At 34.0% G+C, this 25,959-nt stretch overlaps 3 protein-coding genes across 3 annotated transcripts; 1 reads left to right on the top strand and 2 right to left on the bottom strand.

The window, feature by feature from the left end:
* Nucleotides 1-5,984: 5,984 nt before the first annotated feature.
* HELRODRAFT_179807 (hypothetical protein) lies at nt 5,985-8,421 on the bottom strand (the record flags this gene model as incomplete). The annotated part of the gene is made up of 4 exons (XM_009028620.1): nt 5,985-6,100; nt 6,818-6,907; nt 7,624-7,764; nt 8,145-8,421. 4 exons carry the CDS (start codon nt 8,419-8,421, stop codon nt 5,985-5,987), a joined length of 624 nt encoding a protein of 207 aa, XP_009026868.1.
* A 6,844-nt stretch (nt 8,422-15,265) lies between these two features.
* HELRODRAFT_179806 (hypothetical protein) lies at nt 15,266-16,319 on the bottom strand (the record flags this gene model as incomplete). The annotated part of the gene is made up of 2 exons (XM_009028619.1): nt 15,266-15,340; nt 15,618-16,319. The coding sequence occupies 2 exons, from the start codon at nt 16,317-16,319 to the stop codon at nt 15,266-15,268; spliced, it is 777 nt and encodes a 258-aa protein (XP_009026867.1).
* A 334-nt stretch (nt 16,320-16,653) lies between these two features.
* On the top strand, nt 16,654-23,020 carry HELRODRAFT_193676 (hypothetical protein; the record flags this gene model as incomplete). The annotated part of the gene is made up of 13 exons (XM_009028618.1): nt 16,654-16,736; nt 16,999-17,214; nt 17,388-17,572; nt 17,896-17,963; nt 18,435-18,570; nt 19,115-19,162; nt 19,296-19,436; nt 19,753-19,892; nt 20,071-20,306; nt 20,520-20,617; nt 21,141-21,213; nt 21,456-21,716; nt 22,077-23,020. 12 exons carry the CDS (start codon nt 16,654-16,656, stop codon nt 21,682-21,684), a joined length of 1,653 nt encoding a protein of 550 aa, XP_009026866.1. The 3' UTR covers nt 21,685-21,716; nt 22,077-23,020.
* Nucleotides 23,021-25,959: the final 2,939 nt, after the last annotated feature.

Below are 25,959 nucleotides of genomic sequence, written 5' to 3'. Positions count from 1 at the left end.
CATACATACATACATACATACATACATACATTCTCCCCTCGATGGAGTTTTTACCGATTTGTATCGAGGTCCTCGGCCCCATGGACCGTATCACCTCCGGGTTTTTCAATCGGATTTGTAAAAATATCAGTATTAGGTCAGGCGATAGTAGGGAATATTTTTTTGCTATGAATAATATCTCGTGCATTCTGCAGCGGTTTTTGCGCGTCTGTGTGTTGGAAAATGTGGAGTTGAATGCCGACGGGGTTGAGTGACGTTATAGCAAATAAAATCAAATTTAGTCAAACGCTTGGCTTTTGGTGTCATTCGTCAATGATTTGGTTTTAACATACATACATACAAACAAACAAACAAGCAAACATACACACACACATCATACATGCATGCATATATACCTACATATATACATACATATATACAGAGAGTATTGTATGAATTCTACCGAATTGTTGGCATTAATTAATTTAAAGTTTAAACTGACACGGGGTAATGTTGGGGCCGTTGGAATATTACGGAACGTGCGAAAGACTTTTTTTTATCCCGTACGTAACACTTTTGCTTTTGCCTCACATGACATGATCGCCTCACCTCTCTCATGTTACGTAATAAAGACAATTTTCACAAATGAAAAAACAGTTTTAGAACAATTTTACTACAAATCTCTTTACTGCATTAAAACCTTTTTTTTAACAACATTCATTACAGTTTTTTCCCTTTTGAAATATGTGTTATTGTTTTCAATGCCTCGAGTTATGTCCTTTTAGCGAGTTTTTGCTATCGGAGCTCATTCAAAGGCGTCCAGGGGCTTGAGCTTAAAATAAATTTAATTATCACAATTTTCCACGTGTGCCTATTGCTATTATGAAACCTATCAAAAATTTAAACTTTGAAAAATATCTATGAGGAATTTTTCGAAAAACATCCTTCAATCGTTTCATCCAAAATAATGGCGTATTAACTGCTTTTAACATTTTGAAATTTAAAGAGGATGGATGTGTGTGAGAACCATTAAATCGTTTCGTTTCGTTTGGACATAAACTTCTGTCATAGGTCATTTTCTACCCCATAAATTAATTTTACCTCGTCTTTTATCAAATCCGTTGCCAGGATTTTGATTTGGAGTGGGGTTAGATAAGACTATTTTCATCATAAAGCAATGGAAATGTAATGAAAAAGATGTAATTTTGAAATATTTGCGGATTACATCACTAACGCTTAAGGAACACTTGTCTCTTCAATTGTTTTCAAACGTACCAACGACAAACACCCTTCGAAACAATTCGTTGCAACAGAAAGGAACAGACGCCTTAACCATTACACCATCCCTTCTGCCATTACTTTTTAATCTGTGGTGAAATATGCCATTTGTATATCTTGTGATTGCGATATCCTTAAAAATTTGAAAATATCTTTAATATTATATTTTCAGTTGATGATTTTTCAACAATGGGAGCAATTTTATGCATGCATGCATACATACATACAGCACATCTGAAATTTCATTATTAATGATGTTACAATTTCAACCGTATTCATAGGACCATATTAAATGAAACCTTTGCCTTTTGATAAATTCTTAAAAATATTAGTACAATAATAAAATTGAAGGTTCACATTATCGCATGTGCTGCCTATCCCTACTTCATATTTCTAGTGCTTGATAAGTTGATAAGTAGAGAGTTTCTACTTGTTGATCTCTGTTTCTCTGTTCTCTCTCTCTCTCTCTCTCTCGCTCTCTCTGAGTGTCAGTGTGTGTATGTGTGTATGAGTGTGTGTGATATGATAAATGTACTGAGACAGAATTATTTATTTCCTCCATTGGGCAGAATAACCTTTCAAAGAACCTCTACTTTTGAGGAGTTTAAACGCACTTCAATTTAATTCTTTTTTTTTGTATAGGCAACTTCTATGGCAAATACAGGAATGTGGGAGTGCAGGAAGAAAATATTGAAAATTCTGTATTAAATGTAATAATTGAATCAACGGAATTTAGAAAAAATGTCATTAGCTTAAGAATTTTAAAAATCATTCTCCACCAAAACGGGAATTTTAAATAATTTCTTCTGCCACTGGGCAGCTTAAAATAATTATTTTATTTTATTGAAAATAAATAACTTAATTGAAAGTTTAAAAATGTGAATATTTCATTGTTGTTATTTTTCTTCAGATAGCCAGCCAACGATGTTGTTTTTTCCCCAGAAAACTCCCTACCTTTGCGATGTTCACAAGAGAGAGATCGAGTTTATATGCAAGACTTGCCAGAAATCTGCCTGCCCTGTCTGTTTCGTTGCCGAACACAACACCCACCAAGTGATGTTAGCTTCTGAAAGGATTGAAACAAATAAACGAAATTTAGATCAGATGATTCTATCGGTAGAGGATAAATTGAAAATAGTCGATGAAATCGTTAAAAAATTAAAGATTTACGAGAAAAATGCTAGAAGTGTGTGTGAAGAAATAAAAAAACGTTTCATTAAAGAAGTAGATGACTTCATGGCCAACAAACTCGTGTCAGATTTGGAATCACTCAATAATGATAATCAGCGTCTAAGAGATGTGCTGGCACAGTGCAACCTGAAAAAACAAGATGTAAAATTTCTTACCGATAACGATGTCATCACTGTTGATTTCAAATTGACCGAAAATTTTGAATTTTCACTTCATCAGGTTGATCACCAGCAAATGACGGCGAACTCACAACTCTTACAAGAAGTCATTCAAAATTCTATCATTAAAATAGGTTAGTATGTTAGAAAAATTTAATTTTATAAATGTATATATATATATATATATATATATAAAGGGATTTAAGTGGGAGTTTGATCTTTTAAATAAAACTTCACATTTTTAATGAATTTGTAATTTTAAATTCTATTTCTGCTTCTAGATAGGGTTTGCTTTTCGTGTGGCTTTTTGTTGCTGTATTTTCTGACTTGATTTCAATTTCCAATGTAAAAATCACAATCGTATTGTTCTTCTCATTATTTACATTATTTCATCATTGCACTGTTCTTTATCAGTGTGGCCAGTGGTCTAGGGACAAAAGAGTGCGCCTAGGCAAATCTTTCATTTGCAGTCTTGATTGAATTCATATATTTCGGCGCTCCCTACATAAAAAACAAACCTAATTTATTTCTAAAGTTTTCAAAAAATGTTTTCATAAATGGTATTTTATTTTAGAGCAGTTTTAAGGCAATCAATGCAAAACTAACAATCCAGCACATGTTAATAGAATGTCAAACATATAATAAAAAACAGGAAAAAATACCATATTCCAAAAGATATACGCTCAATTTTTAAAAATGAAAACATAGTAAGCCTAATAACATACATTAAGGAAAAAAACATTTTCAACAACTAATTGGCACGCATTTCAAAAGATTCTCAACAAAGACCAACAGCATAGACAGCCTATCTGTGCTGAAACTCTGTGAGACTGCAAAAGAAGAAGAAAATTTAATGAGCAATTCTTTTTTATCACGAGCATGCTTAATACGCAGAGAGTGCCAGCAAAAAAATAGTTCGGTTAAAAATGTGTTTTATTGAAAAGTAACTCTGAGTAATTGCTCGGGTGGCCAGGTGCCACCTTCACCATGCCATTATGTGTAGCTAGGATTTGGCTGTGTGGCTATAAAAAGATGATAACATTTTACGTTGTGAGAATAGACTAGATTGAATAAAAAGTTGTATTTAAAAATTTGTGGTGCGACGATCCCAAATTCCCTGCTTGTCTACGCCTCAATGAGAATGTTTTGTTATAATGATGTTAACATTTACCTGGCAATTTTATTTATGACGAAAATTATTTTATTCCGAAAAGGTGTAGGAGAGAACTTTGCCTCGCTTGTTGACCAAATTTGTTACGATGTAGCCATTACATGCTTCACTATCTCAAAGGACAAAATATTTGCTTGTTCGGGCAAGAATTTAATAACAAAAAACTTCTACAACCTCAATGAAGGTCCTGTGATGAAAGTTTACGACGGTTTAGAGCTTCTTACGGATATTCTGGCTCATGATGACAAATTTTATTATTTCGACGCAACCACTGAAAACTCGTGTGGAAACTTCCTTGCCGATCCGTTTGCTAAAGAATCCAAAGTGGGTTTCGACGATTCCCTGAGCCTGAAATACCCCGAATTTGTAAAAATTGAAAATATAAACTGTTTTTCTTCAACTGGGAGGAATATTATTACAGCTAGAAACGGTGATGTCTACGAGTTAGATGGAAATTTATTGGAAGGAACAAAACTTGTAAGAAAATACAAAAATGAAAACATCCTACATGTTTTAAAACTCAATTGCGGAAAACTCGTGCTAGCATCACTTAGCAGTATTGATATACTTTTTGAAGGCAATGTACAACATTCAATTAACTGGCAAACTGCATACTTTTCTCAAAATTTTTCTAGAAAAAAACCACAAAATTCACTTTTTGGTGAACTTAACTTTGAACCTATCACCACATCACACATTTCGGGATCATATTTTCGGACACCTACAACAGCACAAGCTTCATTGTCCAATTTTCATGGACCTACAACAACAGTGTTCTGTTTTCAGACACCTGAAACACACAATCTAGGATTATTCGGATCCCCCTCAATGTTGGGCTCCCCCGCAAATTTACAATTAGCTAGAACAGCATATCTGGCTCGTGATACTTACGACAACATTTACATCATCAGCAGCCATCTTGGAAATAATATTTTCATACTTGATAGTAATCTCAACTATTTATCTCAGATAAAGACAGATTTGACTCCAAAAAAGCTGGAAATAACCAGCAGTAATAAATTGTATGTTAGTTACACTGACGGAAAAATAATTTCTGTCTACAAAATTAATTTGTCTGTGAGGAACCAAAACTTGGAACCAGAAACAAAATGTGTCTAAAGTGACCCTCAACCGTATCTGCAAGTATATTATTTCACATCAATTCTTCCTAACTTTAAATTTTTCTCATCAAATCGGTCGTCAAGAAGAGCTTACATTTCTACGTTGTTGACTGCGCGCGAATGTTTGAAAATTGAATGTAATGTTGGCGGCCAATGTAATGTCATTCGTTGTATACTAATAAAGCAAAACTAGTGATTATTTATTTTCTTAAAAAAAAAATAAAAAATCAACGCTGGATGAATACATTGTTATTTGTACAAGGTTTGAAGTTTAAACAAATTTCTAAAAAAATATTTTAGTCGATTATATATATATATATATATATATATTATATATATATATATATGTGTGTGTGTGTGTGTGTGTGTGTGTTTGTTTAAATGTACGTAGAATTCTTACTAAAATAAAGATCAGGCATATAGAATAGGTTTGCTTACTTTAATGATCATAGCAAGTTTGAAAAACACATCGCTGCAGAAACAAAAAAACGTTCGAAGCTTCATTAACTGTATCAAATGCTATAACATAAATACAAGAAGAAATAAATAAATAACAGATCAACATGGTTATAAAATAATATTAAACCCAAATATTTTAATAATTATCGTTATTATCATCATTATATTATCATCAGTACAGTTACATCATCATCCCAAAACCATTTTTTTTATTAGTCTTTATTATTGCAGCTCTGACATACGCAGAACCACTTACAATGTTTCATATATAGATTACGTTCTTCATATCTTCATCCATTGATATGAAGCAGCCATCTTCGTCACAAAGGCTGTTTATCCTTTTCACACGACTTAAACATTATTACATTTAGAGCAGCCACCGACTATTCAATCCTCAATGAAAATATATCATTGTAATCATTTCTATGATCTTCACTATCAACATTTATTATAACCATCATCGCCACCATCATCATCATTATCATAATTACAAAATCCTCAACAGCAAGGCCAGTCGCCTCAATATTTTTCAATCTTATTTTGTATCTTTGGGGTTCAAAAGACACAAAATAAGATATAGATAACACCGAGGTTACCGTCCTTCTCTTGGTTGCTATTTCCTGTAACTCAAAGTTTATCCCTAAATCCCCAAAAATCACAAATAATGTAAAGAATGGACGAAAATAAAGTCATAATGGCGCCTGGAATGGCCATCCAGTATGCCCAGCCAAAATAATAGTCACCTGGAAAGAAAAAATTTTTTTTCATTAAGAAAATAAATAATTAATAAATTATTAAAATTTTGCAATTAATTAATTAATGTTAATGAGCTAGTTTATAACCCTAATATCATTATATTATAATTTCGTAAACTTCGGTAAGTTTTACTCTTATCATTAAACGCTACAAGTCAAAACTTGTTGTATATGTTGCATTATAGGTATTTTGACATGTTGTGTCCAGAACAAAAATATGTCTTGATCCATTTCTGATTTATACTAACTAAACCAAAGTGTTTTTGAAGTATATGTATATTTGTCTATTCACGAGGCTTTAATGTTGGTCTCTAAAGACAAACCAAGACGTTAAATTGCACTCATAACATGCCAGGGATACGCTGTTTAAGTATTTGTACATGTTATTGTAAATGAATTTTTATCTTTTCGGTAAACTGTACGCATTTTACTATTGTAATTATGATCCATGATGTTTCTGTATGCCTGTTGCATCTATATCTAAGGTTTGCTATTGTTATCTTAAGTGTATCGGTACAACAATTGCTGTATTTGGTATTTTTCATTTTTCTTCCTCACTTTTTGTATTTATTTTCTCACTTATTTGTTTAATTTTGTTCTACTGCCTTGCATGTTGTTACAGTTTCTGCGTCTGTCAGATCCTGATTTTTAAAGAATAATAAAAAAAAAATTTTGATATTTTGGTGTTTGTGGTTTACAACTCACCAGCATTTCTGGGCCTCGTGACAGATGCTGCTGCATAGGAATTGTAAGCTCCTCCACCGAAAACTGCTATGGCGGCCACCTGCAGCATGACTGGATGGGGAAATGTGAAAATGTTTATTGAGAAATTTCAGAAATTGGTTGGAGACTGTGCCATACAAAAAAGGATAAACATCCGTCATATTATTTAGGAATATTTTGTGTTATTATATTCAGGTTGAGACATTGATTCTTTCACACAAGTGTATTACACCAAAATCGTATAAAAATTAAGATGTAGATTTTTTTAAATATTCCTCATATATATTTTTCAGAAGTGTTAATTACAAACACACGTCGTACGCATGTAATGTATCGCGGTTTTTTGGCCTCTAATATTGCTATAATTAGTTAAAAGAAAGATTGTTGCATCTGCTATTGTTGAAAAATATTCATGTGTTTAAGGACAATTTTATCAATGACGATCATGACGTCAAAATTTAACTTCTAGAACAGTAAAATTGGCTACAATATACAGTGCAATTTAACTTCAAAACTAAAACTCAATGCAACCATAAAGCTATTACGGCGATGCGATTTAAACCAAAGTAGGATCAAAATATTAGTGACTGGCCATTATTTCATTTAAACATGCATACCGGCATTTTAATATCTTAATGGTGCGTACACATTATAAAGATTTTAAAATGAAATAATTGGACAGTTGTAAATGTTTTGGGTCTCTAATCTGTACTTCAATTATAGGCTAATGTCTCCGTACGCATATTTAAATATTTTATTTATACACACCTACTCTACTTCTTTCTAACCTGAAAACATGAGTCCGAAGCCAAGAATTCGATAGGAAGCCCTGTTCTCTCTACACGCCAGCTGAAATTTCCCGAAGACCTCGCACATAAGGAGGAGGGCACAGCCGACGAAATATAGGACCTGCGTCGCTATGTGCCATTCTGTATTTGGGGTGCAAGTTTTTTTTTCACAGTTACAGTTTTGTTGGTTTTTGTTATTTTTATTAATTTTGTAATTGTAGTTATTAGTAGTAATCTGTAATTATTGGTCTCATTATCTGTTGTAGGTAGTAGTAGTAGAAGTAGTAGTAGTTGTAGTAGTAGTAGTAGTAGTAGTAGAAGAAGTGGCAGAAGTAGTGGTAGAAGTCGGAAAAGTAAAAATAAAATTCGAAATAGTGAAGTAAATAATAAAGTTGGCGTGAAGAAATATCCCGGATTGCATTTAGACACTAAGAACATCAAATTCTCCCCTACCAACACTAATATTTTTACATGTTTAAGTATTCTGCACGTCTACCGTGCGATCGATTGCGCCAACTAACTTGAATTCGTGAACAGATTAATCTGCAAGACATAGCCGTCGGCCCAGAACCCCTGGCAAACATCGTAACAAATGGCCCACAGTCCTCTAGATAGAGGTATCGAGGGATCCAACTTGGTTTGGAATATGAAATCATTGGATCTGTATTCACCCTTGCTCGCTGGGTCCAAAATGGCGAGTTGGTTTTGGAGCCAGTACGGCGCGAAGAAGCTGATGCCACACGCGATGAACGCCCAGAAGAGGCACATTGAAGCTGCGGCTGATAGTTTTCGAGGCATTTTTTATAATTGTCGTGGTTGAAGTTTTTTTTTGGCTGTCGCTATCGTTTTGGTTGTTTATGATGTTGAAGTTGATGACCTCAGGATGAATATGAATGTATTTCCAATGACGATGCTGTTGCTGCTGCTGCTGATGCGATGAGTGCGTCACTATTGCAGAATACGTTGATGATGTTGTTGGGAAGATGTTGCTGTCTAACCTCCTGATGCTTTCCTGTCTGTCCGGAGTTTCTACTCCTTTGCTTTCTGCAGAGCTATCTGCAGATGTAAATTACGTACCGGAGTTGAAATATAATCACGTTACAATATAATTCAAAAGTGTAATTATTAATTAATGTATCCGCGTGTGTGTGTGTGCGTTTGAGATTGTATGTGTGTGTGTGCGTGTATATGTGTGTGTACGTGAGTAGTTATGAATGTTTGCGCACGCGTGTGTGTGTGTACGCGTTATTAAAATTATTGCTCACCCAACAAACAACAACAACGAATATAAATAGTTATGAATGTATAATCGGATGTCTGGATGAATCAACGAAGGAACAAAATGAATGAATGAACGAGTGAGTGAACAAACATATTTACAAATGTCTTAACATACTTTTAAGCTAAGTTCAAATTTTTTGTCTGTAAATATGTTTACACGTTCATTCCTTTTGTCCTTTCTGAATTAACTAATTCAATCAATCATTCAATTGTTTGTTCTTTAATTAATTCATTAATTAATTCACTCCATAATTGATTGGAATGTACAAGTTTCCTGACATATTTTAATGCTAAAATCAAATTTTTTAAAAGTCTGTCAAATAACTCGTCAAACAGAACTGAAGAAGATCGCGCCCCATATAAAACATTAAAATGCGATCTCAAGAACAAAACACTTCATTCATCCATCCATCCGTCTATTCATTTGTTCACTCATTCTTATTTTCATTTCTTCAATCATTCGATTGGCCCTTCCATCCATCCATTCATTCATTCATTCATTCATTCATTCATTCATTCATTCATTCATTCATTCATTCATTCATTCATTCATTCATTCATTCAATAATTTATTCAATTTCCTTCATTCATTCATCCATTCATTCATTCATTCTATATAACAATAACTTCTATCACGATGACGAGGTCCGGGATTCATTCATTCATTCATTCTGTATAACAATAACTTCATCAATTCATTCATTCATTCATTCTGTATAACAATAACTTCATCAATTCATTCATTCGTTCGTTCATTCATTCTGTATAACAATAACTTCATTCATTCACTCACTCATCTATTCATTCGTTCATTCATTCATCCATTCATTCATTCATTCATTCGTTCATTCATTCATGTCTCATTGACTTAACTTTTACGCTTGTGTAAAATAAAAGAACAAAATAACTATTCCACTCCATCTGTTTTAGCAGTCATCATCAGTTGGTTGGTTTGGTTTTTCGTTTAGCTATTTTTACTTTAATTGATTTTAAGAAGACTTTTTTTAACAATAAAAAATAACAATAATATGAACAATATGAAGAGTTATATGTAGAAAGATGGATGAATGCATGAGTGAATGAAAAAACGAATGAATGAGCAAACGATTAATCAAATAAATCGAAGACAGCAATTCCTTCCAAATAATTATTAAAGTTTTTTCATAAATTTCATATTAACAGTCAAATTATTAATAAAGGTAGCAGTAGTAGCAGTGTAGTAGTAGTAGTAGTAGTAGTAGTAGTAGTAGTAGTAGTAATAATAGTGGTAATAGTATTAATAATAGTGGTAATAGTAGTAGTAGTAGTTTGTTATATTTGACTAAACGATTTAACATACGCTCAAAAAATCCTGTCAAAGATAGTTAATCTTTTTTAAAATTTATTCATTCCCTCGTTCATTCATTCGTTTGTTGGTTCGTTCATCTGTTTATTTATTCATCAATCAATCTATACATTCATTCATTCCTCCTCATTCCTTCATTCAATTAATTCATTCATTCAACCAATAATTCATTTCCTCACTCGTTCTATCATTTACTTGTTAATACACTCATTTATAAACTCATTCATTCAATCGTACTCCATCATCACATTTTATCATCAATCTATCCATTCATTCATCCATCTTTCCAACAATCCTTCATTCATTCATCCATTCATTCATCCATTCATTCATTTATTCATTCATTTGTTCCTTTTATAAAGTTAACTTTATGGTTCCGATATTAACGTCGCCAGCATCACGAATGTTGTCGTCGTCATAAACAACAAACTAAAAATCAGCACGAACAACAACAAAAAATCTAAACAGAGGACAGCCAACACTCCCTTACATAAGAAAAGCAACAACATTAACATAAACAATAACATACATAAATAACATAACACACATAAGCATCGTCACAAACAAAAGAACAGATTTTACAAACGAAACATTGTTAACCACAAACACAGCAACACAAACGACAAACCCATCACAAACAAACACCAAATAAGTTTATAAACCGATGTTAAGATGTGGCTAACAGTCGATAAAAGAACTACTTCTACGCTACGCTAGTCTAGAAAGCTCTCAAGAAATCTGCACCAAGGTTTTTGACAGAAATTCGAAAAAATTTTAACAGTGCAAATTGAAATGCATTTGAGATCGCACGATGTGAATTTTCCGCTGGGCTGGTTCCAGCTAGGATGTCGAAGTTGGATTAACTCCAGTCCCTGAAAAAATTCCGACTTTGACATTCTGGTTCCAGCGACGTGTCTAGATACAGACTCACTTAGTATCGCTTCCGCAGAACCCACAGTCTACCTGGAACAACTTGCATGCCTGTCTCGCAAATCCGGAGTTGGAACTGTCTGACTTGAAAAAGAAGCTGAAACCATTTCAATTTTTTCCATTTCTGACTTTTGATTTAGTTTAGTCATGTTTACTTTTGTCTCTATTTCTACGGCAGTTTTGAGGGTTTTTTGATTTAGTTGCAGCTTTATAAATTTATCATTAATAAAAGACAACAAACAACCTACAACCAATGCGACCAACTGACCATAGACAGCAAAATCTTTGCAAACAACAACACATCAACGTAAATATAGACAACAATATCTTTTTTTATTAATCTTAACCAAATACAAACAAACCTGTATATTAGTTTCCTCCTTCTTTGAAAAAAAAAACAATAATTTGATCAGAAAATTATTTATGGACAGAAATTTTGACCGATTTTACTTCAAATATATTTTTAAATTAAGGTTGAAAATTTATAGATAATATAATTAATTTATCGCAAAATAAATGTTGTTTATATATTGTTTATATATTTGTTTGTTTGTCTGTCTGTTTGTATATTTAACTAATTCTTTATATTAAATTAAAATCAACTAAAACTAATTTTTTAATAATTCGTCTAACAAATTAATAATATCCAAATAAATACAATCCAATTAATCTGTTTCGAAAAAGCTATAATTAATTAATTAATTAATTAAATGATCAACTAATCGACTAATTACTTAGCTAATCCTTTACAAATCCACAATTTAAATATTGTTTACCATTAGTCTTGGCTGGATCAAGTAAGAATCTTCTACCTAATTTTCAGTCGCAAATATAAGGCAAAATGACGCATGTACACACCACACGCACACACAAATGTACATACACACATACACACAAATGTACATACACACATATTACATACATACACACATATTACATACATACATACATACATACATACATACATACATACATACATACATACATACATACATACATACATACATACATACATACATACATACATACATACATACATACATACATACATACATACATACATACATACATACATACATACATACATACATACATACATACATACATACATACATACATACATACATACATACATACATACATACATACATACATGGAACGCAATTGTTTAGCCTATGAATGGATGAATAGTGTAGCATCGCATTATTTGTCAATATCACAGTGTTACTATATGTTATTTATAATAATAATAATAATAACAATAATAATAACCTGTCAGTATTTATATCATTTCATATGTAATAACGATGCGAATATCATGTTTAGTTTGACAATTATTTGTGAAAGATTGAAAGATCACACATATATACACACACACACACACACACACACACACACACCCACAACACACACACACAAACACACACACACACACACACATATATATATATATATACATTTGTGCGTGTGTATATTGAATAGTTTCTTTTAATTGTATTAAAATTTATTCTCTCTGTAGCTAACTAAACTCATAGCATACATGCCACATATCACTATACAATAATCACTAACACAATAAAATATACGTATACCTATACACACATCACGCACACACGCACACACACACGCACACACACACACACGCACACACACGTACACACGCACGTGTGTTGTTGTATAGGTTAGTCATATTCACCTGAATAAGTTTTCTGCTATTATAGGCAGCTCATCTTTCTATAAATAATACATGTATTTATGTGTTTGTGCGTGTGTGTGTGCGTGTGTGTGCGTGTGTGTGCGTGCGTGTGTGTGTGCGTGTGTGCGTGTGTGTGTGTATTCATCAGGGATATACGGACGTTATTCATTTTGTGTCGTGTCTTATGTTGCGCTGAGAATTATTGTTGTTGTAATTATTATTATTAATTATCATTATTATTTATTATTATTTATTATTATTTATTATTTATACTATTTATTATTATTATCGTTATCAGGAGGTGTTTTGTGTTGACGTAATTTGACAATTAACTCATTAAGAGGTTTCCGGTGCTAGCTGAAACCGTACGAGTGTGTGAAATGTGTGTCTGTGTGTGCGTGTACGTGTGTCTGTCTGTCTGTGTGTGTACGTGTGTCTGTGTGTGTATGTGTGTAAGTGTGTGTGTCTGTGTGTACATGTGTGTACGCACTCATCCTCTAATGAATCTTATAATTTTCATTAACAAAATGATGGTAGCAACTCCTGCAAATATTTTTGTTCTATCTTTGTAAAAATAGGCATAAGGGTAGAGAAAGGTTTTTATTTCCTGAAAATGTCAATATCGCCATCATCATCATCATCATCATCATTAACATTATTAGCATTATCGCCATCATCATCATCGTCATCATCCTCCTCATAGTCATCATCGTCATCACCTTTCTGACGTAACGACGCTGCACCTGAGTTGACGAGTAGAAAGCAGTAAGCAAACGAACGAAGGAAGGAAAAAGTGAAGCGCTAAAGAAATTACAGCAGGTGTCGCCATCATCATCATCGTCGTCATCATCATCATCGTCAGCATCATCATTAAACTTTATGTACCTTCATTTTTTATCTTCCAGTTCCTCTACGTATCACCACTCGACTCTGTGCAGGACGACAAAAATGCGTATGTATATATATACCGGTTAACATAATGTATACATACATACTGGCATACAAACATGCATACATACAAACATGCATGCATACAAACATGCAAGCATACAAACATACGTGTATACAAACATAGGTGTATACAAACATAAATTTACACAAACATACATCCGTACATAAATACGTATGTATAAATACACACAAACATTCACTCATACCTTCACATCTTTCTTAACGAGAATGCAAAATTGAAGAAATGCACATATCACGATCCAAGTACATTAAATAATTATGCGAATACATGCAAATACACACACACAATGTGTGTTTGTGCATGTGTGTTTCTATGTAAATGAATGTGTGTGAGTGCGTGCGTGTGTATATGTGTATGTATGTGTGTTTCTATGTAAATGAATGTGTGTGTGGTGTGTGTGTATGTGTGCGTGTAATTATATCAGAACACGCATGAACCTAATCAGCATAATTAGGTCAGAGCAATCGATATAATTATGTCAGTGCATACTTGTTTGATCAATCACTCACCATCGTTGTTAAATCAGTGGCGCATAATTTTTTAAACTCGGTCATTTAAACTCGCAAACACACACACACACTCACATACACACACTCACACACACATGTCTCTGGCTCCGACTGGTCCACAAAATTTCGTACTAGTGGCATGAGGGTCGAGGATGGAATGACTGAATGAATGAATGAGAGAATGAATAAATAAATGAATGAATGAATGACTAATGAATAAAAGACTAATGAAAGAATGAATGACGATTTAAAGAATGAATGAAGGAATTAATGAACGACTAATGAATGAATGAATGAAAAAACGATTAAACAACCAAATAAATGAATGAAGGAGCGAAGCGATGAATGGGTAAGAGACGGGTTGTTGCGCCATGCCGAAGGGGTCCTTCAACACACACAGATTTTTCTTTTCAATCATTTTCGCTTTTTTAAAAGCTCCACAATTTAACGTTAATTTTATGCTTACTCTATTATACACCGCGTAAGTACGTGACGGGATGAAGGCCCTCATACGAATATAGCCTACAGCTTAGTGGCTGGGTGTGGACGCTAACGCTTTTGCTTCGCGACACAAGTTTTTAAACGCCTCTGAGAAACAAAACTGGCGAAAAGTTCTTTATTCGTCAGAAATGTAAAATTCGTAAAGCAGAACAACGAAACGGTGACGTTCAATAATCGGTTTATTAATAAATAAATGAAACTTGAGATTTTTAATTGATGTCGTTAATTGTCCTTAATGTGCAATTATTAATTAGAAATTAAAAACGTTGCCGGCACCATTATCAGCAAGTCACAGGCGTATCGCCATCAACAACTGCATCATCATTTTCATCATTTACAACACTACAATCAATCTTCGTCATAGATGCAACTGAAAATGTTCTGATCTAGAGATGTCAAAGACGTCCTCAAAAATTTAACTTCTTGACATGGTAAATGATGACGTTGCATGCTTCATCTTTATGACAGGGAGTGGATCCATACTGTGGGAATGTTGAAAAGTTAAAAAGGATGAAAACATCGAAATTTTACGTTCTATCATTTTCGTTCCGCATTTGTCATTCAATTTCGCATATCTTATCAATTAAAAGTGACGATTTTATGTGGAAAGTTGATCCTATCCTTCATTGACCATCCTCAACTTATAATTTTGGAAAGACAGGTGACAGCAAGTTACAAACGATGTGAGAGTTTATGGAGTAACTAAACGTGGCTACATCACATATTCACACAGGAATGAACTTCACAAGTTGAAACTACTTTAAGTTCAAAATTTAATTCTTTTACATGTGTCCTCAAATGATCAAGCCAGAGACTGACAGAATCTTTGCACATATCTTCCAACATTTTAGGATACGTAAACGAATAAATGCAATATTCGTTATTAAAATACTTTAAATAAACTTTCATGTTAATTAAAGGTTTCAAACTTAAACAGTTACCATCATCCTTACAGCAGTATACAACTGGAAAATTCAACAATAGTCCGAAAATTGACGACATACTGACTTGCCTCTCCGGATTTAGACTAATCATTCTATTCTTAGATCTGCCTACGAACGTTAAAATATGCCGAAATTCTTTTTTGATATCAAGAATAACTTCAAGATCACTTTCAAGGATCTTTGGCCGAGTCAGTTCTTTTGACACATCGACGAATATGACGTTGTAAGAACTACCGTCCGAGACTCGCATCACTGAGATTGTATCACAGATGAATATTTCATCATTCAAACTGAAAGCATGAAGAGATGACAAGAATTTGAAATCTTCCATCACCGAAGCCCCACGGAGAAATGCTTCAACGGATTGTTGGTCGGTAGCAAACAGATCGAACAGGAATGAAAGTTTCATTCCATGTGCAACTGCTAGCAATTGGACGTAGAATTCTTTAGAGAATTTAAAGAACTTTTTGTGGAAATGTTTCATAAACTCTTTATTCCAATTTTTCAAGTTTTCCATGTCGACTCGAAACAGCTGAGACGATGTGAATGTAGTAGATTTATTTTTAATACAGTGATGAGACCATTGTTATACTTGTCGGTTACATTTAGTGATATAAATATGAAAAAATCACTGTATCTGAAATGTTTTATTGAAAAAAATTAATAAATTAATTTATTTAAATATAATATTTTACATTTATATTATTATTCCAATTTTTGTAAAGTAATTATGTATTAATCCGTAAATTGATTATAGTTACAACACTTAATAATCGGATCGCAAGACACTTTTTAATACATAAATTCACCTTTTACGTACATCATCAACAAAACGAAAAGTGAACTTTGCGATGACGTGCACCGCAAGTTTCAAATTTTACGTTCAAGTCGTCGCGATCTTGTGCTGCTTCAAACTTTTGTTCATTCCGGCTTAGTGAGTTTCTGTTATTAGTGATTGGTCCTGGTTTTTAAAGATTTTTCTATCCGATTGCTGATGTTACATCAGCATGAAATAGTTTACCATTACAATTACATTACTTACAGATCACACTGAATTTTTTCACAGTTTATTCAATTATTCATTAATATAATTTATTTATATTTATAATAAATTTATATTTTTCATTAATTTTAATTTAATTATTTAATTTTAATTTAAAAAATTGAAATAATCTCAAATTTCACTTCCCCTTCAGTCGATCAACCGACTTCGAAGTTCATCGAAACTGGCTTGCCATAACACACAGTCTTCCAATTAGTGAATGGTACAGGAGCAACATTTCAATATGGACGTTGGACTACCCCCCACTGTTTGCCTGGATGGAGAGAGGGCTTTCATATCCGGCTAAATTAATTGACGAGAAAATGTTAGATATCGAGAACTTGGATTATACGTCTCAGGCCACTGTCAGGTATCTCAGGATTAGTGTCATCATCACCGATTTTGTTTTCCTCTACGCTGTCTATGGGTTATGTATTTTTATATTCTTTGTATATATTTTTTTGTTTATCTTTTGGGTGTTTTTGAACTTTTTGTTTAATTTGTATGTTTGTTTGTATATATCTTTATTATACTTAATAACAGATTCTTGAAACATTACAAAGAGGTAGATTATGGTTGTAGTAAGAAAAAACCCACCAGTGGGATGGTAGCAGCAAAACCATCAGCTGCTGCAGCCACAACGGCAGCTGCAGCTACAGCAATGACAGAAAAAGTAATGTGCTTAATGCTACTCTTCATCACTAACTTTGGCCTCTTTATTGTAGATCGTTAGTTTTTTTTTATTATTATTAAATTATTAAACACTTGAAAATATGATTTGTATTATCATAAGCAATGTACGTATGTGTGTGAGTCTGTGTGTGTGTGTCTGTATGTATGTGTGTGTGTATGTGTGCGTGAGTGAATGAGTGTGTATCTGTATGTGTGCGTATGTGTGAGTAAGTGTGTCTGTGTGTGTGTGTGCGTGCGTGTGTGTGTGTGTGTGGTACGTCGTTGTCATGTTAATACCTATGAAGCAAATACACTATATGGGGATGACCTCTAATCTATGACCTTTTACGAGAAAGAGTAAAATTCCCCAAATATACAGACATCCATTTCCAATACAATGGCATTCTCTATGGCATCATGCTTCTCTCTCTATTGAAAATATACCAGGTATTTTGCTGTATTGCACATCTATGTAATACGCGGATTTTTTTTGTTTTACAGAAAATGTTGTATACATTTTTGCATTGTGCATACATTTAATTGTATGTAGTTGTTGTTGGCAGCTGTGGTAGTTGTAGTAGTAGTAGTAGTAATAGTAGTAGTAGTAGTAGTAGTAGTAGTAGTAGTAGTAGTAGTAGTAGTAGTAGTAGTAGTAGTAGTAGTAGTAGTAGTAGTAGTAGTAGTAGTAGTGGTAGTAGTGGTAGTAGTAGTAGTTGTAGTAGTGGTAGTAGTTGTTGTAGTAGTTGAAGCAGCTGTGATAGAAGTTATAATAGATATTTAAAACAATAATTGATTAATTAGATGAAAATTTAAAAAAATAAATGCTAATATAATCAAATGTTAATTTATTAAAATAATAATAATTATGAATATAAAATATAATTGAAAATAAATTGATTAGAATAATTAATTTGATAGGATCGCATCGTAGAATCGGCCTTTTGGTTTTCCGTACTCTTATGTATGAAGCACATCTACCTGTACATATGCCCTGTCTTTGGGGTTTTCATGTTGGGGAGATGTTGGGTGGATGGAAGGGGGGATGATGATGATGGTGAGGAGGAAGATGGTGGCTAGTTTGGTGAAATGATGATGAGGAAGGAGATGATGAGGATGATGATGATGGTGAGGAGGAAGATGGTGGCTAGTTTGGTGAGGTGATGGTGGTGGTGATAATGATGACGATGAGATTAATTTCAATTAAGATGATGATAGTCAGATGGATGGAAAGAAATTTACGAGAAGGAAAAAAAGAATAAATGGAGGCGTCAATTATCATCATCTCATGAGAACGCTGGTGAACATTTCGAAACTTGCGTTCGTTGTTCTTACTGTGTTCACCGTCACGTTTCTACCATTTATCTTGACGGTTTGTCTCCTCGTTCACTTGTTAATTCGTTTTTCTGTTCGTTTGTTCGTTTTTCTATTTCTCGGTTCATTCGTTTTTCTGTTTGTTCGTTTGTTTGCCTAAATGGGTTTTCAACATTGATAGGAACCGTGATGGTTGAATAGACATTCATCGCATTCGTATTTGAGTTTAAAGTGAATGAATTTTATATCATTCACACGCGAATACGGCGTCTACGAACACTATTCAGTTTGCAAGTTTTTCCTTTCAAGTCTCAGACAGACTGCATTCAAACCAGGTCAGCACGCAAGAGCAACAAACAGCAGATGACACCTTACCGTCTGACAATCACACCCACATCATCTGCTCATCATCATCACCACATCATCATCATCATAATAATCATTACGTCATAATCGTTACGTCATCAGTCATCATCACGCCACCGCAGAACAGCGTGGGGCCCATGATCTCCAGGTTGTTTCCCTTCAAGAGAGGGCTCTGCCATGCATATTGGGCCCCAAACTTTTGGGCCCTTTATAATGCTTTCGATAAGTTTCTCTTTATCTCAGGTTTGTCCTGACGATGATGATGACGATTATGAAGATGTTGATTTGACTTTTTTCATGACTTGATTTGTACAATGACCGTTGTAAACAAGCAAGTATTCAAATAAAATTCAGCCATAACTAACATGGCTTACCTCTAGCGGCCAATGGAATTACAGATGCTAAAAATACCATCCAATCATCATTTATAACTGTTAATACTTCCGCTCATGTAGTCAATGTATTACCATCTATCTATACAATCATTATTTACATTGTAAATGCCTAAAAATATCGCCTAATCATAATTGGTAATTGAATAAATACATTTTCCACGCAGCCAATAGAATCGCAGGGGGTGAAAACATCAGCCAATCAAATGCCTCGATGACCGGTGGGCTGGTCCAAGAGTACGATCACGCCATTCTCCCCAGCGTTAAACCAGCGCACACTTTCATATTAACTGCCATCTTCATGATCGTAAGTCGATAGCTACCAGAAGTCTATTAGTTATAGCTATCCACCAGATACATAGTTGTGATAGTGTCGAGAATGAATTTAACATAGGTATAAAATACAAATACAGGTGGAAATAGATTCTAATAAAAAAATAAAAGAATAATTATTTTTTCAATCAATCCGACTTGAATGAAACCAGCCAAGCATCATACTAGCCTGGCCCGAACGGCTGATGAATAAAAAGATGGGTGGAGTCAAAGAAGTAGGAGGAGTTGAAAAGGTCAAAGAAGTAGGAGGAGTTGAAGTGGGAGGAGTCAAAACAGCCGTTCGACCTATCAGATTCGTTCGTGCAGTCGTCCTGTGTGCCATGGCATCGTTCATGTTTGGCTGGCACGTGCATGAGAAGGCCATCTTGCTGGTTGTCTTGCCGCTGACGTGAGTTTTCGTTGCTGCGTGTGTGCGTGCGTGTGTATGTGTGTGCGTGTGGTTTTTCTTTTGTTGCTCATTAGTGTTTACACTCTGTTATGATAGTTTGATTGAACGTTTATTTAACCTAAAATTTTCGACATCTTTGGTTATTAGATTTGTATAAAATTGTATGTTAATGGTTATTATTAATAATAATAATTTTTATTTACTTGTTTCAAGTTTGTTGGCGTTGAATTCGAAGCGAGAAGCTGGATTGTTCCTGTTGCTGAGCTGTGTGGCCAACTTTTCGCTGTTCCCACTCATATTTACGAAAGCTGGTTAGTAGCTGGCTGATAGGTAGCTAGCTGGTTGATTGGTAGCTAGCTGGTTGATTGATAGCTAGATGGTTGGTAGCTAGCTGGTTGATAGCTGGCTGGTTTAGTGGTTGGTTAATTGATGGATTGTATTAGTTAGTTAGTTGATTTGATTGGCTGGTTGGTTTTTGATGATTGGTTGATTGAATAAGCAGCTGGTTGGTTCACTTATCCTTCCATTGTCTAATCATTCATTAGTCTAATTTTTTATAAATTTAATCGTTGAATCAATTTCAACATCAATGTAATTCGTCAATATTTCATCCAACCAGTTGAAGAACTCAAAACTAACCAATCAAATTACTTCTCTCAACCATCCAACCAACCAATCAAATAACTTTTCTCAGTCGATCAACTAATCAAATAACTCAACCAGCCAACCAATCAAATAACTCTTAACAACCAGCCAACCAATCAAATAACTCCTCACAACCAGCCGACCAAACACGAACCTAACTTACCCATCCATCAAACGACATAATTACAGAGCAGCCATTGAAGTACATCCTCTGCATCATCAGCCTCATCATCGCATTCTCATTTCTCACGTCACACCACAAGTTGTTAACTTTTTTCATTTTATAAAAAAATTATTTTATTTTGTTGAAAAATTATTTTATTTTGTTAAAAAATTATTCTATTTTATCTTATTATGTTACGTGTTACACTCGAAAAATGAACTATCTTACAATCTAACTCATCAAAATTAAAGTTTTTCGAAATATTTGATGATTTTTTTAATCTAAAAATCATGTTTTCTATTCAACAACCAACAACTCTCTCTAATAAAACAATCATACAGGGAATATTCTAGAAGCTGCTGGCGACTACCTCTTCTGGCGTCACTGGAAAGCGCCTACGTGATTGGCCTGCTATTTATAGAAACCTACAGCGCTCTGTTACATTTTATCCTATTTAAAAATTCGCTGGAGTTCCTTCCGCTCATGATGACGTCATGTTATTGCTCTCTGGGTGTGGTTTATACTTTTGTTAAGATGATTGGTCTGTTCTGTTTCAACATAGGTGATTGATTGATAGATGGATGGATAGATAGATGGATATATTAAATAGATAGATTAAATAAATAGAGATAGATAGATGGATGGATAGATAGATAGATAGATAGATAGATAGATAGATAGATAGATAGATAGATAGATAGATAGATAGATAGATAGATAGACAGATAGATAGATGAGATAGATAGATAGACAGACAGATAGATAGATAAATAGACAGATAGATAGATAAATTGATAGACAAATAGATAGATGGATTGATAGACAGATAGATAGGATTGGTAGACAGATAGATAGATGGATTGGTAGATAGATAGTTCTGGTTTTCTTTCGTCAATATATGCGCTGCTAGAGGCTGAATTTTTTCCTGCTTATGTTTTTTTTTCATTCACACAAATCTACTACAAATATCTGTTACAATACTAGATATAGTAAAAAAAATATACAGATACACACACACAAACAAAAACACACAAATTCGACCACACATTTATTTATACTCTCAACTAAACTGAATGAAAGAAACATATTATATCATCATTACAAAATAATAATAAAAAAGTTATTGATAATAATATAACAATTATACACTGGTGGCTATGTTACAATCATGTGACGACGATGATAATAATAATGGTGATGATGAATAAAATGGTTAAAACGACAGATGCTAACGAATCATCACAAATGGTGCTAAATTAAAGTGATTGATGTGGAGGTAGTAGTTCTGTGTATAGTACTTACTTAAACAATTAAAAATAAAGTTACATTACGAACTAGAAAAGATATATATTTATATATATATATATATAACAGATTTAATCACAATTGAATAAATGACTTTCCACACATACTGTTAAGCGATGTTTTTGGTTCTACCCAGTTTCGGTTCCAATTATAAAACGCAGAAATCCCCCAACAGGAGAGAATTTGAAATTGCTTTGTAAAGATAGTTCGCGAAAACAACCACAAATCAGTTGACTGTACTTGAATTACGTTAACAAATTGACTTCAAAGTATTGCAAAAATTGCCTATCTATGTAGAGTCAGTCAATTTATCAATCAATCAATCAACCAATGAAACAACCAATTAATTGATCAATCAATCAACCAACCAATCAATTAGTCGATAATAAACTAGTCGTTTAGTAAATCGATCACTTCATCCATCGCTCCATCACTCATTCCTCCACTCATCGAACAAAGGACAGATGTTAACAAAAGATTGCATATCGCTGGCCCCCGAGAGGCAGTCGGACAGCACATCCCTAGTTTTGCCGGATGTGTTCAGGCAGATTTTACTGATCAGGTATTTCAGCCAGAGAACGTTCGTCATTGGACAAAACTTCGACCAATCATCTCTGTTTCAATAAATAATAAAAATAAAATAATAAAAATACAGTAAAATAATAGTTCTTGTAGAAGACTTAATAATAACCTGTTAATAATGGATTATGATAAAAACATACAAAGTAATTTGTCTCTAAATGCATAAAAATGCATACACACACATACACACTAAAACACATACACACACACACATTCATACGCTACATACGGACCCTGTTTGAATCTTCATATCCCTGTAAACATCATATTGTACGTCACCTTGACCTTCGAAAAGTTCTCTGTCCAATGAGAGGTCTTGATACAGAGTGAAGCCATCTGATTGAGCAATTTAAATCTTCATTAACAATAATAAGAATAATAATAACAATAATGATAGGAATAACATTTTTTGTCGGCAAGTAGTAGAACACACAAACATATTCATACACACACACATATTCATACACACACACATATTCATACACACACACATATTCATACACACACACATATTCATACACACACACATATTCATACACACACACATATTCATACACACACACACACATATTCACACACATTCATACACACACACACACATTCATACACACACACACACACATTCATACACAACTGCTTCGAACGCAAACTCTGTTGAACGTTTATTTGAATACCAGCAGTAATAGAAAGGATTAACTGTTCCGAGTGACTACGTGAATCACAATTACGACTACACTTTAAACCTCGCTATTCGCAACATCTTATATAGCCTCTTTGAGTTTGATGGAATCATAACAGAGTAGTATCTTTTCATTTGAATTATTTTTTACGCTTCTAATCAATATATAAATTTTTGAGGGCGCCTGTAAGAACTGCTATGACGGGCGCTATATAAATTCTTCATCTTGATTTGATTTGATTGATTGTACGATCGGTTAATTAATGATTAACTGATTACATGATTGATCGATCGATTGATTGTGATTGACTGCAACCAATTTAACTAACCCCTGGTTATCCTGGATATGGAATAATCAATGATCGTGGCCTTGACACCGTGACATTTGACCTTGAACTCCCTTCGGCCTACGCTGAACTTTAGTGGGTCATCTGAAATTGGTCGTTGTGGAGGTTGGCGGAGAGAATGACTGACCGCAACGACGAAACAAAGAAGCAGCAAAATAATAAAAAGTACGAATAACATCAATAGCAACAAAAACACCAACAACAATAGCACAAACATATAAAAACACTAACAATAAAAACACTAACAATAAAAACACTAACAATAAAAACACTAACAACAACAACAACAACAACAACACAAACATATAAAAACACTTACAATAAAAACACTAACAACAACAACAACACAAACATATAAAAACACTAACAACAACAACAACTGACCGCCATCTTCACTAATCCTCCTGACCAGAATGTTTCCCAAATGAAGATCCCGATGTTCAAACTGGCAGTGGCGCTCGGCTGACGCCAAACTCAAACTGACCTGCTTTATGACGCTTACCTCTTCTTCCTCACTGGATAGCTGGTGATGGTGGTGATGTGATGATGAAGACGACGACGATAGGGATGACGGTGATATGGCCTTATGATATTTGACAAGTATGATAATGAGAAGAGATCGATAAGAAGAAATGAAGTTAAGATGGTGAAGACGATGATGTAATAAGGACGATATTGGTGACTGGTGTGATAGCTCAGACGGTAGGAGCGCCATTAATCTCGCGTTGCTATCATTCACGCCGACCTGGTTTGAATGCACTCTGATGAGAAATCAGATTTCATTATTAAACGCCTTGTACACAAACTATTTAGCATATGCTCTAATTGTTATCATCATAATCGTCATCATAACCAAAATCATTATCATCATCGCCACCATCATCACAATCATTATCATCATCATCATAACTACAATCATTATCATCATCATCATAACTACAATCATTATCATCATCATAACCACAATCATCATCACCACCACCGTCACAATCATTATCATAATCATAACCACAATCATTATCATCATCACAACCATCATCATCACTGACTTTGTACTGCTCCAAGCAAGTGCCAGCAAACTCGTATGACAGCATAATGTACTGCTGCCTCCTATCCAATATACCTGACATCATCATCATCGTCATCATCATCATCACAATCGTTATCATCGTCGCTTTTATATTTACATAATTTTATAACCATAATTTTGTTACTTCGTCATAATTATTATCTTCACCATCGTCATCATCATCGCCACATCATAATCAGCATCATTATCATTATAACTGCGTCGGCTCCACACTAGGAATGGGACGGATCCAAAAAACGGAATCCCTCTCATCGGATCCGAATTCAAATGATCAAATCGGACGGATCTGAATCCGGATTCACTTCCGCGAATATTCGTTGCTGGCGTTACGGCTGTAGCAACTACTTTTGAGTTGTGTTGTGAGTTAAGAATGAACGAAAAAGAATCTACAATACGGGGAACCGACACAAATGAACAATAACAACGACGGCCTCCTTAATTTTACACTAATTCTTTCGCAACGTGATTTCTGCCTAGCAACAATGTCGAACATAAATGTCGGTCAAAGCACGTAGCCCGTCTCGGACAAACTTTTGAAACATTCGATTCAAACTGAAAGAGTTGTGAAGCAACTCGAGACGCTGTTGAATTTGACAGGGCAGAAACAAGAAGCAACTGTCGCCACACATGTTGATTTTAGTTAAGTTTAGTAGTTGGTACCCTCGTTGATGCATATATAACGCTGAGGAAGATCAACAATTTAAGATTCAACATTCAAGCCGTGACACGTGAATCAGAAAAGTTGATGACATTTTACATTTCATTCAGTTTGTAATTAAAAATATCTAATTAAACTAATGTTGTTGGCCTAACTTTATCCGGTTATCAAGTGTCTCTAGAGT

Source organism: Helobdella robusta (assembly GCF_000326865.2).
Source record: "Helobdella robusta unplaced genomic scaffold HELROscaffold_57, whole genome shotgun sequence".
Lineage (NCBI taxonomy): Eukaryota > Metazoa > Annelida > Clitellata > Rhynchobdellida > Glossiphoniidae > Helobdella > Helobdella robusta.
This window is presented reverse-complemented; position numbering and strand designations above follow the sequence as displayed.